The 16,326-nt window shown below is 48.8% G+C and overlaps 2 protein-coding genes across 2 annotated transcripts in view; both read left to right on the plus strand.

Moving 5' to 3' along the window:
* Nucleotides 1–16,326, plus strand: part of LOC119439895 (very long-chain specific acyl-CoA dehydrogenase, mitochondrial) — a 444,311-nt gene that overhangs the window by 299,296 nt on the left and 128,689 nt on the right. The gene's annotated exons all lie outside the window — the stretch shown is intronic.
* Nucleotides 1–16,326, plus strand: part of LOC119441309 (brahma-associated protein of 60 kDa-like) — a 99,990-nt gene that overhangs the window by 46,054 nt on the left and 37,610 nt on the right. Inside the window, exon 7 of the mRNA XM_037705932.2 lies at nt 7,935–7,994. Within this exon, the coding sequence (XP_037561860.1) occupies nt 7,935–7,994 (60 nt within the window). The remainder of the gene's footprint in view (nt 1–7,934; nt 7,995–16,326) is intronic.

Consider the following 16,326-nt stretch of genomic DNA (forward strand, 5'->3'; position numbering starts at 1 on the left):
CACATTGGCATCTGTGGGCAATAGCATTGCTGGCATTGTGCCAAAACAGCATGCTTGGCACAGAGTCAAGTCAATTGATCCTAATACAAACAGTATAGACCACTGTCATGAGTAAGACGCCGGCGGCGCCATAAAAGAAGAAAAAGACGATGTGAGCGGAGCGTTCGGAACGGCACGAGCTCTCGAGGCGCGTGAGCCGAGCCGTAATCGAGGGATGAACGGCGCTGTCTGAGGATTATCGACGTGGTTCCGGGCCAGGAAGGTCGCATCGCCAGCACCGCACTGGCGACGGGAGACTTGGGGGTCTGGCCGAGTCCGTGACGTTGGCCGTCCACGGTGTGGCCGTCGACCTCGGCAAGTTCGGGCGAGGCTCCTGGACGAGCTGCAGCTCCTCACGACAAGACCAGGCACCCCAGAGAGGCTCCCCCTTCTACGGCAGACCGGCACGCTCGATGATCCCCGGAACGCCACGTCGGCTCTCGGGAAAGGAGCGAGACGGAAGCAGCGGCCGAGGACGTCGCTAGGCCTAACCCGTCACCTCTCCCGGCCACGTCAGCAACAGCGACCGGGTCAAACAGGCTCCGAAGATGAGCGGGTGAACGTACCGACTGCAAGGCAGCCACGACTACGCGACAGTCGGCGAAAAGCAACGACTTTAAGAAAGGCCCAACGAGATTTTCGACGGGAGAATACGAGCGACGAGGGCGAACTGAGTAAGGACGATACATTCTCGCAGTAGGCCAGAGTTGCCAGACGTTCGCGTGGGAAACGCCCAGAATTAGTGTAGGCGTAGTTAAGGACATGTTTAGTGTGTATTTTAGTGTGTTCATTAGGTTGTACATTTGTTGGCATTTATTTATTCATTGTCTTTTAGTTCAGTGTGTAGCTTGATTTTCGGTTTGAGGCTTTTTGATTTTGAGTTCGCGTGTAAATAAAATCTGTTTGCTGTGTCGCCATGCGTCTTCCCTCTCCATCTCTCATAACACCCGCACGCTCCCGAGATCAGTGACAAACAAAACACATCACAATTGGCGAGCCTGCCAGGATCCGTTCCCGGATTCTATCCAGCCCAGTCACTGATTCTCGGAAGTTGCAGAGATGGATTGGGAGGCGATATCGGCCACTATTCGCGAACAGAAGCTCAGCAAGGAGCAGGGCCTCAAATTAATTGAGGATGCAAGGAAAAGCGTCGAGGCGGCAGCCGAAAAAGCTTACGAGGAGAGGAGGCAGCTCCAAGAGAAAGAGCTCAAGAAGCTGCGAGAAGAGCTACGGGCATTACAAATGAAAGAGCGTGAGGCGGAGTCTATGATTGAGAGTAGACCCATTAGCGTAGTGGAGCTGCATGACACGAGAGAGATGCCAGAAGTAGGCACATTAGATAGCACCCGTGACGGCGTTGAGGAGAAGCTCACCACTGAGGAGCCTTTGACTCATAGTGAGCAGGATAAGAGGATGGCCGACGCCCCGATAGAGATTTCCATGCCCAAAGAGCAGAAAAGAGAAGAGGAAGTAGCTTCACCTCGTAACAATAGGGGGTTGGTAATGGAGAATGAGTACAAGGATAGCCAAGCATCAGACGTGAGGAGCCAGTCAAACTCCGAGGGAAACGAGGAGGACGATAGATGACCCCGACCCAAATTGGAAGAGGACCGAGAAGGACGTAGAAGAGAAGGAACGCTTAGAAGCGCAAAAGGTGGAAATGCAAGACACAGACGTAGCCGCTGTAGTACAAACACGAGCAAGTAGCAAGGGCATCAAACCTTTGCCAGCATTGCAGGTTACGGCCGTGAAGGGGTTAAATATAACTGTAGAAGAATTTAGAGAATTGCAGAACAAGGATGAGTCGATAAGAAAGTGTGAACAGAAGATAGGAGAACGGGTGCAAAGGAAAAGGAGTCGGACAGTAGCGGAGTTTATAAAGAAGAATAATTTATTGTACCGGAGATGTATATTTAGTTCAGGTAGGGAAGTATTACAGTTGATGGTCCCGAAGAAACTGAGGAATAAAGTACTGAAGTTAGGGCATGATAGTGTAACGGCAGGTCACCAGGGAATCAAAGACACGTTACAAAAAATAACAGAAGAGTTCTTTTGGCTGGGAGTGCAGAGTGACGTGAAACGATATGTAAAAGCATGTGACGTATGCCAAAAGGCGATGGCTAAGGGGAAAAACGAGGAGAAGACTGGTGTTTGTTTGGCGATTGCCGATGACAAGGACATAGGATTGACGATAGAGCCAACCAAGTGTGAGATAGGCTACAAGACTAGGGAATTTGTGGGGCACAAATTGGGAACGGGACGAGTCGAGCCCAAGGAGGATACACGAGATACGATACAAGCAGTGGGCAGGCCCCAGGCAGAGAAACAAGGTCGAGGAAGGATTTTCAGACCTACCCGAGCAAATAGAAGTTGGGCGGAGCGAGATGCAGTGTTTAACAGAGGAGCCCGCGAATATAAAGCTAAGCCGACGTATAACAGATATAATGAGAGGGAGCCTTACTTTCCACATAGAATATATTAAGGGACGACAGAACGTGGGGGCAGATTACATGAGTAGGGCGATGGATTGACTAAGCAGTGAGAACATAACGCGTACAAAACAAATGTACATATTTGAAGTGGCGCGAACAACGAACTCATGAGTGTTGTGAACAGTGCAAACAGTGAAATGTGCGCGATAGTGCAGTGAAGTGTGGTGATGAGTGGTAAGCGAAGACGACGCACAGAAAGGCACCCAAGTCACAAGAGTCAAGTTCGCCACCAAGAAAAAAAAAGACGGACAGAAAGCAGTTTTTTCAGAAAAAACTCTTAAAAAGGGGAGCCATTGTGATGTGTTTTGTTTGTCACTGATCTCGGGAGCGTGCGGGTGTTATGAGAGATGGAGAGGGAAGACGCATGGCGACACAGCAAACAGATTTTATTTACACGCGAACTCAAAATCAAAAAGCCTCAAACCGAAAATCAAGCTACACACTGAACTAAAAGACAATGAATAAATAAATGCCAACAAATGTACAACCTAATGAACACACTAAAATACACACTAAACATGTCCTTAACTACGCCTACACTAATTCTGGGCGTTTCCCACGCGAACGTCTGGCAACTCTGGCCTACTGCGAGAATGTATCGTCCTTACTCAGTTCGCCCTCGTCGCTCGTATTCTCCCGTCGAAAATCTCGTTGGGCCTTTCTTGAAGTCGTTGCTTTTCGCCGACTGTCGCGTAGTCGTGGCTGCCTTGCAGTCGGTACGTTCACCCGCTCATCTTCGGAGCCTGTTTGACCCGGTCGCTGTTGCTGACGTGGCCGGGAGAGGTGACGGGTTAGGCCTAGCGACGTCCTCGGCCGCTGCTTCCGTCTCGCTCCTTTCCCGAGAGCCGACGTGGCGTTCCGGGGATCATCGAGCGTGCCGGTCTGCCGTAGAAGGGGGAGCCTCTCTGGGGTGCCTGGTCTTGTAGTGAGGAGCTGCAGCTCGTCCAGGAGCCTCGCCCGAACTTGCCGAGGTCGACGGCCACACCGTGGACGGCCAACGTCACGGACTCGGCCAGACCCCCAAGTCTCCCGTCGCCAGTGCGGTGCTGGCGATGCGACCTTCCTGGCCCGGAACCACGTCGATAATCCTCAGACAGCGCCGTTCATCCCTCGATTACGGCTCGGCTCACGCGCCTCGAGAGCTCGTGCCGTTCCGAACGCTCCGCTCACATCGTCTTTTTCTTCTTTTATGGCGCCGCCGGCGTCTTACTCATGACAACCACTTACTTGAAATGTAACCGGTTATAGTGCAGGATATCCGGTCCTGCACTATATGGTCACAATATGGTCTTTTCAGACTCTGTCACCTTTACTTAGGAGTGTGGAGAGTTGCGGGCATGCGCTACTCTCGATGGAAGAGAGACACGACCGGCGGCACAGCAAACGAGGATTTAATATGTACAGGGATGGTGAACGCACGCGACACACAACACTAAAACCGAAAGTCAAAACTAAAGGCACGCGAAACTAAAATTGATTCAACAAAAGTCTTCACTGGAACTCAAACAGCAAACTCAGATTGACTACAAACTACTTAAACAAAACTATCTCAGTTTCGGAGCCTCGCTCCGCCTTAAAGTCTCTCGGTCAGTCTTAGCTTTTACTCGCCAAAGTCTGGCCACCTTGGCCCCGGTCTAACTGCGTCGCAAACAAAACGTGGGCTCTTACTGACCGCCGACTTGAAGCTCCTCTCGTTGGGTCCAAGTCGCATTCATTCGGGGCATCGTTACTGCAGTAGATGCCGACGACTCGCGTTGCCTCCTTTGTCGGTGGTGAGCTCGTCGGTATCTCGTCGGTGATGCGCTCGTCAGCGATGGCGCTCGGCGTTACTTAGGCCCACCTGCCTAGGCCTAGCGTCGGGATGCGTCGCAACTTCTTCAGGAGTGCCGACGTGGCGTCCCGTGGAGAATCGAACGTGCCGGTCTGCCGCAGAAGGGGGATCCTCTCTGGGGTGCCTGGTCCGGCCGTGAGAAGCTGCAGCCCGTCCAGGAGCCTCGCCCGAACTTGCTGAGGTCGACGGCCACACCTTGGACGGCCAGCGTCGCGGACTTAACCAGACCCCCAAGCCTCCCGTCGCCAGAACATAGCTGGAGATGCGACCTTCCTGACCCGGTGCCACGTTGAAACTCAACGGACAGCGCCGTTCATCCCTCGAATATGCCTCGGTTCGTGCGCCTCACGCGCTCGCGCCGTTCCGAACACCAGGCATCGCGTGCTCCTCTTCTTTTTCGCGCCACCGGCGGCCTCTTACATGTGACAGACTCCCGTTAATTTTTCCATAGCACTCTATGTATACGCGTATCACTTATGGCGCAATTGCGGTAGACGAAATGCCGGTTACAGTGCGGCTGCCGTAAGTTCAGCAGTTAACCAAGACGGTGAACTGTGCTGTGCTCCGTTTAAGCCGCAGATATGCTCCGACATAACGTGCGCACGCATCGAGTGCTGCAACAGTGACGAACAACCGCCGTCTATGCTCCAACGACACGATGGAACTGGAGTGTGTGGTGCCGTCAGGCGTGTTCTAACGTTGCTGGCGCATGAATAGCTCCATTTCTATTTTTTGCCCGCTGCACCGAGCCGCGCCAGCTACGCCTCCCAGCATTTCTGCGCGGAGTAGGCAGAATGATGCAATGGCGGGAGCGCGCCAAAGCGCTTCTGCCTCCGCGGCTCTGCACATTAACAAGCATTGTGTCACACGTGTGCAAGCAAACGTAAACACATCTCACTCTATGACCGTGGACACTCGCTGTCAAAACGCTATAGTGAGGAAGCATGGCAGCAGCAGCAAGCGAATTGACCTTCGTGCTGCGTCTCGTGTGAACGGTAACGAAGCTGCAAAAACACAGCGCACGGTGGACTGTGCCCCCATCGCAGATGGCTTTCAAGATACAGTGGCCCTGCTCGGCGCATGTGGCCGGCCGCCCAGGCCACCCAGAGTAGAACGCATCCCCCCCTACCCTCCCCCAAGAGCCTTGCATGCGACAGAAGACAGCGCGCTTCCTTCCCGCTTTCCTCCCTTGCGTGCATGAGATTGAGCCGCGACTGCCAGCTACACCCTCGCACGCTTTCACTAGTACATACAGCATGTGGTGTGCGGCGAAGTTTTTATTGCCCATGGACTTTATACAGAACTTCACAGCGACGGCGACCACAGAAACGCACCTGCAGTCTCCATATAATTGCTATCACAATAAAATTGTTGTTTTGGTTATACAGTGCAGTTCACATATAACGATACCACATATAACGATATATCAGTTATAACGATGAGTCGAGCTAAGAGTATCAACTTATGCATTAGGGCAATGTGAAAAAAAAACATATGTAACGATATGTTATTCACCGCATATCGGATATAACGATTGAAATTGTGCTTCTGGGCGGTGTTTTTCATGCAGAATAATCAGGAAAATTGCGTTCCTACGTTGCCTTCAACCGAGACGGGGCGAAAAGTTTGCCTACGCGAGTTTGTATCTGCCGCCATTACCGTACAGCGCATCCCGCCCGCGCGCCGATTGCGGAGAGGATCGCAAGTTGGGAAAGCGTGCACAAGATGGCGCCAGCTGCTTCGCCTCTGCGTGTCACCGGCGGTCGCGCGAGGAGAGGGCGGAAAAAAGGCGATAAGCGAAGGCAACGCCTCCTCTGGCGAGGGGCGCCTGCGCTCCCTGCCGCGTGCTCTCTCAACGGAAGCAGCGGCAGGTGCGCCCCTTGAGACGAAACTGATTTTGCAAGAGGGGGGAGAAAGTGATAAGCAAGCGGCGCCTGCGCGGCCTACACTACCTTTACATTCTCCCTCTCTCAGCGAGCGCGGAAATGCACCGCGGAAGCAGCGGGAGGTGCGCCGACAAAGCGCAAAGCTGCGTCTCTCGAGACGAAGCTGCAAATTTTGCAAGACTTGAAGTACGAGCTCGCGCAGTGGATGATATCGACGATTGTGAAAACCGGGAGCGCCACGATCATGAAGGCTAGAAGCAGTGTCCATGCCGATCAACGGAAATGGCGGACTTTGTGCGCCGGGACGAAACCAACATGGGTGAAACCAACACGGTGGAAGCCGCTGGCATTGCCGAACTCTAGGAAGATGTCGCTACTGACGATCATAAAGGCGGTACTTCGATGGAGGAGTTTGTAAGTGCTGATAGTGCTGCCTCGTTCTGCGAAGAGAACTCTGACAGGGCGATCGTTGTCGCGACAGACGGCGGCGTTGTGCGACGGCGGCGACGGCAGCAGCAGCAGTGACGACGAGATTGACAATTGGCCCGTCTTTGACACCGACCCCGAGGTTCAACCAAAGTGCAACGTCGTCGATCGAGTCGCTCATTGAATTCATGCACGCTAAATTATAGCTGCCAGTGTTCACGCAGCAGATGGACGCGATGTACACGGCGGTTGTGAATCCGAAACTTCCGCGAAAGCAAGTGCAGATTTCTATTTCAGCGTGCCTAACGATTGAGACGCTATTTAGAGCTATAAATAAAAGTTATTTTTCACCGCCTACTTTCTACAACGTCGATTTTTTAATCGCAAGTGGCAGTTTCGGTTTCGGGACTGCACTGGTATTTTCGGCATTTTTTTTCGGCAGTCCAGATATAGCGATGATCGGTTATAACGATCGGATTTCTCGTTTTTCTCGATATCGTTATAAGTGGACTGCACTGTAGTGCGGATATTAGCAACTCCGGCAACTTACGTTATAAGTATTTGAAGCCAGTCATCCGAGCACAACCTGTTCCAGACATCCAAAAAGCTGATGCTGCCGCTTTCTGCATCGTAAAGAAATTCTGAACAATTGCACTTCGCAAACTGAAACTGAACTGCGCAAGAGCGCACTTGTCATACCTTTAGCAGATGCCCACGAGTCATGTGGCATTTATACCTCACCATTGCACGAGCATGAAGCGGGTGTCCTTATCGAGCTGTGATCTCACTGAAACGCTGTAGGCTCTCATGCTGGCTTAATTTGGGTGCAGCACGTGGGCTGACCGTGCCTGCTCACAAGTGCTCGGGGTCACGGTTAGTACTGTGACCACAGTGATGCATCCCTGACAGTGTCCTAAGGGAGAGGGGAAAGAAAAAAAAAATCTATTCAACGGTGCTGTGTAAGGCCACAACAAAGTGGCAGGGACCAGCTGAGCAAGTGCATGCGTGCAGTGATAGACGGAAGGGGTGTCTGGCTCGGCTAGCGAGCTGCCGCCTTGTGAAAAGCAAATGCAAGCGACGCTGCTCCATTGCCTTCTCCCGGATATTTTCCAAGTCGACATTTCGAGATAACAGTTGAAAAACACGTGGATTGACACCACGGCCAGAAAAATAAAAAAGAAATTTCGACCTAGCCGATATTCCGAGATAGTAAACAAGGGTTTACTGTGTACAGCATGCAACCATTTGTGGTTCTTGCAGGTAAAACGGCCAGGTGACAAGAATGTCCGCTGCACCATCCTTCTCCTACTGGACTACCAGGTGAGCTGCTGTGGTTATCTGGCAGTGCCTTGGGTGAGGGGCAGCTCTTGGAAGACGGTGGCCGTATAATCGGAGGAATGAGCGCATTAGAAACCCGAGCACTTTAGTCACACCAGTTTAAAAACTTCCCATGTTCCTAATACCCGTGTCACACGGGCACGTTTGGAAGGCCTTCCAGTCGACGGCCTTCGAAGCGCCACAACTCTATCGACTCAAAGGAGTTGTCGTGCTGCTACACGGCACATTTGAAAGGCCGTTGAGTGGTTCAGGCATTTCTCGCAACATTGTGTGGCGCTGCGGATCTTTATTTTCGTTTTCATGTCACCAAAAGTTAAACAACATTAAAACCGTTTAAAAGCGCTATAATTTCTTTTATGTTTGTTTATACGGCGAAATGGCGGCGATATGACGGCAGCCGGCAGCACATGAAGTAGAGGGAGAGTGTACATGGAGGAAGGAATGAACACAAGCACGTCGCTGTTGTCGAGAGTATGTGCAGTTCGCACATATCAAGTGGCAAAAATACTTTATTTAATAATTAATAACACTCATATACAGAATTTTTAGAGCATTTTGGTTTGATTTGTTCTTTCTAACCATGAGTACGAGCACACTGTGAACGAGAGGGCATGTTCGCGCTGTTTCCGCTTCCGTAGCTCTAAGGCCATCGACATTTCGATAGAGTTGTGGAGTGGCTCCGTTGACTCGATAGACTATTGACTCGACGGCCTTTGAAACCACTCGTGTAGCAGCTCGAACTTGACCTTTGAGTCAACTGACCATCGGTTGGAAGGCCTTCGAAACGCCCGTGTGACACGGGTATAAATCTAGACTGAGTGACTGGCTCTTTCATATATGGTCTGGTTGCTGTCGCATAACTTATCCACAACAGGGCCATTATTATGTAACGGCTTTCATCCAAGGCTCTGTCTCTTGGTAATCAGAGCTGCGCTTCTTTCTTTCTTTTATTGGTTTGCATTTACACAAAAATAAAGGGAGGAGGTTTAGGAAAAATCCACATTGACATAGGGACCCTCAATGCTCTTTGTTACATCTGACTACATGGCATCACACAATATACAAGATGCAGATGGAGTAATGGAAAAAATGCAGTCTTGATAAAAAATATGCAAAAATGTTTTGCTTAGACAACCAGTTGTTGTAGCAAGAAGAAATTTTACAAAAACTGAACATCTGAGTTTCACAACATACACTAGCATAGTAAGTGCTAAAAAAGGGGAGAAGTAAATAATTAATTTCTGACAACATTAGATCGTGTACATTAAAGCCTGCTATTTTGTACAAATTCAGTAGTTTTGGCAGTACTTAAATTTGACTTGAATTTGAATTTAAACACAGAAGCCTCCATACTTCTGGTGTACATGTGTTATAGTGGAACAAATTTCTCTGTAAGTTTGGGAGTTTTATGATTAAGGTATTTTATGTTTAACACTAAAATAATATTAACGTAAATGTCTACATTCATAGATGATACGGGCTTTAGCTATGAGGTTAATCAATTAGTCAATCGAAAGAAATTAGTTAATTAATCCAGCATGAAGCATGCCTGAAAATACCTCGTTTTGCAGTAGTGTGTTTGAAGAATTCTGTAACTAGCCCTCGACTTGGCCCATTCTTTGCCAGAAACCAAGGGCCTTGCATCCTTGATGTGGTTAAAACAACACGCATGTGCTTTGTTCACTTGCCCCAGCCACGAGAGTGACCCCACTTGCGAGGGTTGGGAGGGATTTTTCACATGCCAGCACGAGGGCCTTTAGTGAACGAGTAACACCTGGAGGGCCCACTGATGTTTAAATAGCTCCAGTTGCCTCAGACTGCAGTCACCAACACCTTTCTGAGAGCTGTAGTCATCCTTGACGACAGATTATGCCTGTAGAAACAACGTAGCACCTAGTGAGCAACTCCTGTTGAATTTCTGTGTGTGCTTTCTCGGTGCTCATTTGTAACTGATTTGGACAACATAGACTAAATTGCTATTGCTGTGCAACATGAAGCGTAGCAACACAGTCATAACATCACGGCATCACAATTACACAATGCTAGATGTACAGGATCGACCACTTTTAAGGGAAACACCTTGTCAGTATTCAAGAGCTCATAGCAGCTGATGTTTAGCGAAAAATTCACAAAAATAATCTTTTATTTATCGACATCATCATTGTATGCCGTATTAGGTACATTTCCTTCGTGAAGTGAAGTTATGCCGTCTTGAGCACTGATCCCCTAAAAGTATTGAGTATTGAAATTATCGAGTATCGTGAAATTATTGCGCAGAAGGGCGGGCAACAGTGGACAAAAGTCTATGAAGGAGTTTACAGTGCTTCTGGATTAGTACAAAGTAATATAAAACTGATTTTTCGAAGGAAGTTTATTTTTTCACGTGGCCGAAATATTTGGGCACTTAGACGGTCCCCTCCATGTTCAAAAAGCCTATCGGTGACTGTGCCTAGTTTAGTGGTTCCTAAATTTGGTTCTGTGGGCAGCATTCTTGCATCCCAAGAAACTCTGCTTTTCTACATTTGCATACATTTTTCAATTTAGACAAGTTCTTTACATTAGACAGGGTGCGCACAGGTCCTTGAAATCCTTGAAAACTCTTGAATTTGAAAGTTCCGTTTTCAAGGCCTTGAAAGTCCTGGAATTTCTTTTGCGTCCTTGAAAACCCTTGAATTCTTAGGGTTTTCACGGGGTCCGACAGTGCGACTCACATTATATGGTGGTTGAGGGTGGTCCCGGCAAACTTTATTGCTTTCCGCAATGCCGGGACCGCGAAGTCAAACTTCCTGCTCGAGGAAGAAGCGAGCGCACATCCGTCGCGCACTTTTTTATTTATTTTTTTCGCTCCGGCTTGCTTCGACTTCGGGGTTGGCCAAAAGCCATAAGTTGCTGGCCACAATGAGGCTAGAGCGTCTCGACCTCCTCGGTAAAAATACAAATTGTGCCATCATGCTTATTTGTATCGAAAAAGCAGTTACATGGATATTAACAGTTGAATTTGGTAGTATTTCACTTTTTTGGGGGGTTCGCCTTGGGCTGGATTTGTTGGCAACCCACTAAAAACAGGTACAGCCTCATAGCCTGAGCGTTGTCTGTTGGCCACATTACACTTTGTTTATCTGCGTGCGCGCTCCGGTGTCGTCGACGCTTTCTTTGCTTTTTCCCCCGTTTCGGTTGTGGTGCGCATGGTTCAGAATAATGCCTGGGAAATGTAAATTCCAAAGCGCCGGGCTCAGCAACGACGATTACAAACTTTGGGTTGCGCCGGATACATCGGACCCCCACCGCGCGAAATTTTGAGGAGCCTTAGCAGGCTGGATGAGTTTTTTCATGACCTCCTGAGCTTCAATCCCTCCTACAAAGAGCTGTGGAAAGCAGTCAGGCTGTTGCTTGTTTTGAGCTATGGGCAAGCAACTGTTGAACGGGGGTTCAGCGTCAACCGCCAGATCTCCGTAGAGAATCTGAAAGGTTTGTCATACATTTCACAGCGTATCATATGTGACGCAGTGGTCAGGGCAGGTGGAATTTTGAATGTTCCTATAATAAAAGAACTCAGAATGGCTGTGTCCGCAGCGAGGCAGCATTACGGTGCACATTTGGAATCAGAAAAGAAACGGTACCAGGAAAACTCAAAGCAGACAAAAAGGCGCACAATCATGGAAGAAGTTGAAGGGTTGCAGACAAAGAAAAAGAAGCTTGAGGCAGTCGTTGCTGATTTAACGGCCTTTGCAGATGGATATGCAGAAAAAAAGGCTGAGAAAACCGGAGACATCTCGCACGTGGTGAAATCAAACAGCTTGAGAAAGACCGCAAAAGCAAAGGCTGAAGATTTCGGCAGCATTAAGACGCAAATAGAAAAGAAACTGAAAGACCTGCCCTGAGCTTCAGAATTTCATCTAGTCGAATGAAACTGTACGTGCACTAAGTCAAATAACTTTCCTTTGTTCTGTCCAATAAAATGTAACGTGTGTGAACTACCGTATTAAATATTTAAATTTTTTGAAAGGTCCTTGAAAAGTCCTTGAATTTTTTTTTTTTTTTGAAACCTGTACGAACCCTGATTAGAGTTTCAGTGTACTAAAGCTTTTGCACATCACACATTTACTTTGGCACTCTTCATGATAGTGACTCACCCTGGAGTAATGGGTCAAATGCGCTTACATATTGTGCCATTCTAGCGCATTGTCAGCAGTCAGACTTGGCATGTCTCGCTTGCAAAGAGACGTGTGCTCACTAGACCTTTTTTTGAGCGAAATAGTTATAGTATGGGTGTAAAAATATCAAATAATAGATTTGGAATCAAATATTGAATTGAACCAAGAAGAAAAAGCCTAAATATCGAACCGAACATCAGAAAACTTGTTGCAGAATTTAATACTTACAAGTTTTGTGCAAGAAAAGACAGTGCTGCACATGCTCAGCAGTCTCCTGGCTTTGCATAACAAGAATTACAGATAACAGAACTGACAGCTGGGTTAGTTGGTCTTGATTCGTCTTTGAATTGACTTTTCCAGCGCAAGAAACAACACGGATTACAGAGAATCACGCTTGGACAGCGTTCAACTCTCAGCTGAAATTTTCAGTTGTTGAGAGTGAGCGCTGTCCGTGTGTGTTTCTCTGTCGTCCATGTAGTTTCTTGCGCTGGAAAAGCCAATTCAAATACGAATCAAGAATGTAGCAAGCTATCAGTAACTTAGGTACATATAAATCAAGATATACAGTACGGTCTACTCTTATTAATGAGAACGCCGAATTAGCATGCCAGCACGGATTACAGCTCAGTACTAGTATATGAAGGTCTGGAAAATATTTTTCTTATCTACAGAACGACTTTTGAATATAATCAACTGCTTTTTTCTCTTTGAAGCCAAATACAGGAAACACTTCTTATAACGAAGTCAACGTGACGGCGAAAAATCAAGCGATACTGCCGGAGAGCGCTCATATTCACCATGCCTTGAGGGTGCTCGAAGATCGTGAGCATCCCCCCTCGCTCCAACATTGTCATTTCCGTTGGCCCTGACACACCCGCAGGCATAGAAGGCGTCGTCGAGGGAGACCAACGTCTACTGCTCGACCGTGAAATTTGCGTCGCAAGAGGGACTGCACGGAAGGAAAACTGACAAACTTCAGCCAGAGTGCAAGCACATCAACAAGGGCACGACGATCGCATACGTCACGGAAATCATGGAAACCAGCAATGCGTTTGTCCTCTCGGATTCTGCCACATCTATCCCGACGACTGTAGTTCTCAAACCAGACTTCGACATAAATCCAAGTCTGCCCATGAATAAGCATCAGTGGTGCACCGACGGGGGGGGATTCGGGGGTTGTAACCCCCTCCCCCCACCCTGAGGCCGACTTAAACCCCCCTTTTGTTTAACCCCTTTTCTTTCTTTACGCATTTGAGTACTGCAACTAAGATGTAAGACGCGCAATCGTCTGCACACTCGCAAAAAGCGCATTTTTCTGACAATTTCCCGTGAAGAAATCGAAATTAGTGCTGTTACGATGGTATTGGCAAACTGTCAACCCCCCCCCCCTGGTAAGCATCTGGTACTGGTAAGCATCAATAGCTCAGAAGTCTTCTCTGAAGATTCAAAGATGCTTTTCATCGTCATCGAGAATTCGACAAATACTAGTTGCAAAGCATCTCATAATAACCGAAGAGTGTGCTCGACCACTCTGCCAGAGCCCTTACCGAGTTTCGACGTAAGAACGTGAAGCTATAAGTAGAGGCCCTAGCTTTCCGCGATTCCGCGAATCCGCGAAAAATAACGGAATTGATGTTTTTTCGCGGAAATGCGATTTTTTTTTAAGTTGCTTTTTGAGGCAGCAGCGAAACGCTGTTTCTCGCAGTTTTCACAAGATGGCACTACAGGAGCCGACCGATTTTCCGGACTTCGCGGGGACTGAAAAATAGTCTGAAAAATCGAGCAGTCCGAAAAACCGAACAGTCCAAAAGACTCCCCCCCCCCCCCCGCCCGAGAAAAAAAAATTGAGGCTTAGAGCGGCTTAAGAAAAATGTCGCAGTTTCGCCCAAAAGGCGGAGCATCGATTGCTATTGCAAATTAATAGACAGCGATACGAAGTAAGGATGTTAGTTTTATCGGAAAATATGCGCTTAGTAACTAAATAAGCACGGTGTCACGCGTGCACAGGTTACATGAACAGATTTCGCTCGATGACCGCGGGCAAATTGACCTTCACGCTGTCTATTCTCTCGCTTGAACACGAACGTCGCAAAAAAGAAAAAAAAAACTGCGCATACGAAGCTTCTGACACTCGGCGCACGCCCTTTATACCCATCGCAGATCGCTTTCAAGATACGGTGCCTGCGCGACAGCGGCTGCAAGAGCTGAATGCAACTCCCTACTGTCTCCGTCGCCTTCTCCTCGTGGCCCGCGAGCGAACGAAGTCCGCGCGCCTCCGGCCGCCTTCCTCTCTCGCGTGCGCGAGATTAAGTTGCGCTTGCCGGCTGACCCTCGCAAGCTTTCACCCGCACACAGCGTACGGCGCAACCAAACTTAAGAAAAAAAAAAACGGATTCCGCTTAAGTGCTTATGACGATAGTGCTGGGCTGACCGAAAAAAAAAAAAAAAAAGCAAGTGCCGCTTCTTGGACCGTTTTGTCGGCCAAGGAAGAGCGGGCATGGCCTCGGCGACGGGAGGATAGCATGCGTCTACTAATCTTGAAGGCTATACAGAGGGCCACTGGAAGCCAAGCCCGGCCAAGCCAACGAAAAATCCAGCATGGCGGCTGTTACATGTACCTTATGTCTGTTCAATGTTGCCGCGGAATTTTGCAGATTTCTCTATCTTGATTTGCAGAATTTCAAATTTTCCACCGCATAAAGTTAGGGGCTCTAGCTATAAGGCAGCAAAAAGATGGCGCACATGATGCGACGTCATCTCGGCATGTCCACTGTTTGCACACGCAGCAGACTACCTCTAAAACAGGGCACGTAGGTTTCGTATGCATGGGCTGCGTATGTATCCAGGCGCGCTGACAGCCATGCACAGCCACAACCGCACTAGAAAAGGCGACGCACGACAACCTTCCCCGTACTTTCTCATCTTTCCCCCCCTTCCCTTTGCCCGCGCAGGAAGATGGCGCTCATCAAGCGCCATCTTCTCAGCTCACCCTCAAATGTGGGGCACAAGAGGATCTTTTTACACTTGGACTTTACACAGAAGATCGCGCTACTGTTTTTGTGGTTGCTCTTGATCACACGACGCACGCTTTGAGAGGTGTGTTCGCAAGACCCGCTTGTAATTAAAAAATTTGACCACTTGCTTCCACGAAAGTTTCCGTTTATCATGTTATTCCTTCATGGTGGCAGTGAAATTTCGTTATAGTGAAATCATGTATAAACATAATTCGTTATATTGAGGTTCTAAATACAGTCGATCCCAGATATATCGAACTTGAAGATCACTGTAAGGCCGCATGATTGTTTTGTATATACTTTCGCAGTGTCGCAAGTTGCCCACGTGTTTTGTGTACGCAGTGGGGGTCCGCTCCCCTACGCGTCCGGGTGGTAACCGTTTTTGTTTTGAGGGGTCATAAGGTCAGCGCGGTGTCGGGTGATGGGTCACGGTGCGTGCCACGGGGGCGCGGTGCGGATGCATGGAACGGGTTCGGAGAACGCCGGCTTGTGCGCACCTAGTTGGCATCCTGCCGGCGGTCATAATAGGTCCACGCGGACGGACCTTGAGTGGGACTGCTGAGCGCGGTGCTGTGGCGCTGGCTCCCGGGTCCTGTGCTGGCTATGGACGCTGCCGGGGTTTAGAGTGATTCCGTGTTGCATGTACGGAACGGGGATTCACTCCCCCACGTGTCCAGATGGTGGCCACTTGGAACTTGTCCTTGGAGCGCTGAGAAGGGCCCACGTGGTGTCGAGTGACGGCTTACGCGCTTTTGCCTGTCGCGCAATTTGGGCTTACGACAACTTGCCTGCAATAAAGATGCGACTTGAAAGCCCTTCTGAATTTTGGAGGAAAACTGGACAGCAAGACCTCCTATGCAGTAAAAATTGCCATAAAATGCAGGTCCACTATTAAACTAAGAACTTCATGGGTATTCAGTACAACATAACATCACCAATAACAGTAAACCCTCGTTATAAAATATAAACCCCATGCAAGCAATCTTGCATGTGACAGCGACAAGCGGCGTGATGGAGATGGCTGTCGTGTCAGTTTGTCGCCTAAAAGTCAAACCCCATGCAAGCGATGACTTTGAGCGACTTCTTCCCAGTTTTGCCAGTGTGAGGGCAGCAAATACGCACCAAAACTGGCGTGATGCATGCTAT

The sequence above is a fragment of the Dermacentor silvarum genome, chromosome 2 (genome assembly GCF_013339745.2).
Source record: "Dermacentor silvarum isolate Dsil-2018 chromosome 2, BIME_Dsil_1.4, whole genome shotgun sequence".
Taxonomy (NCBI): domain Eukaryota; kingdom Metazoa; phylum Arthropoda; class Arachnida; order Ixodida; family Ixodidae; genus Dermacentor; species Dermacentor silvarum.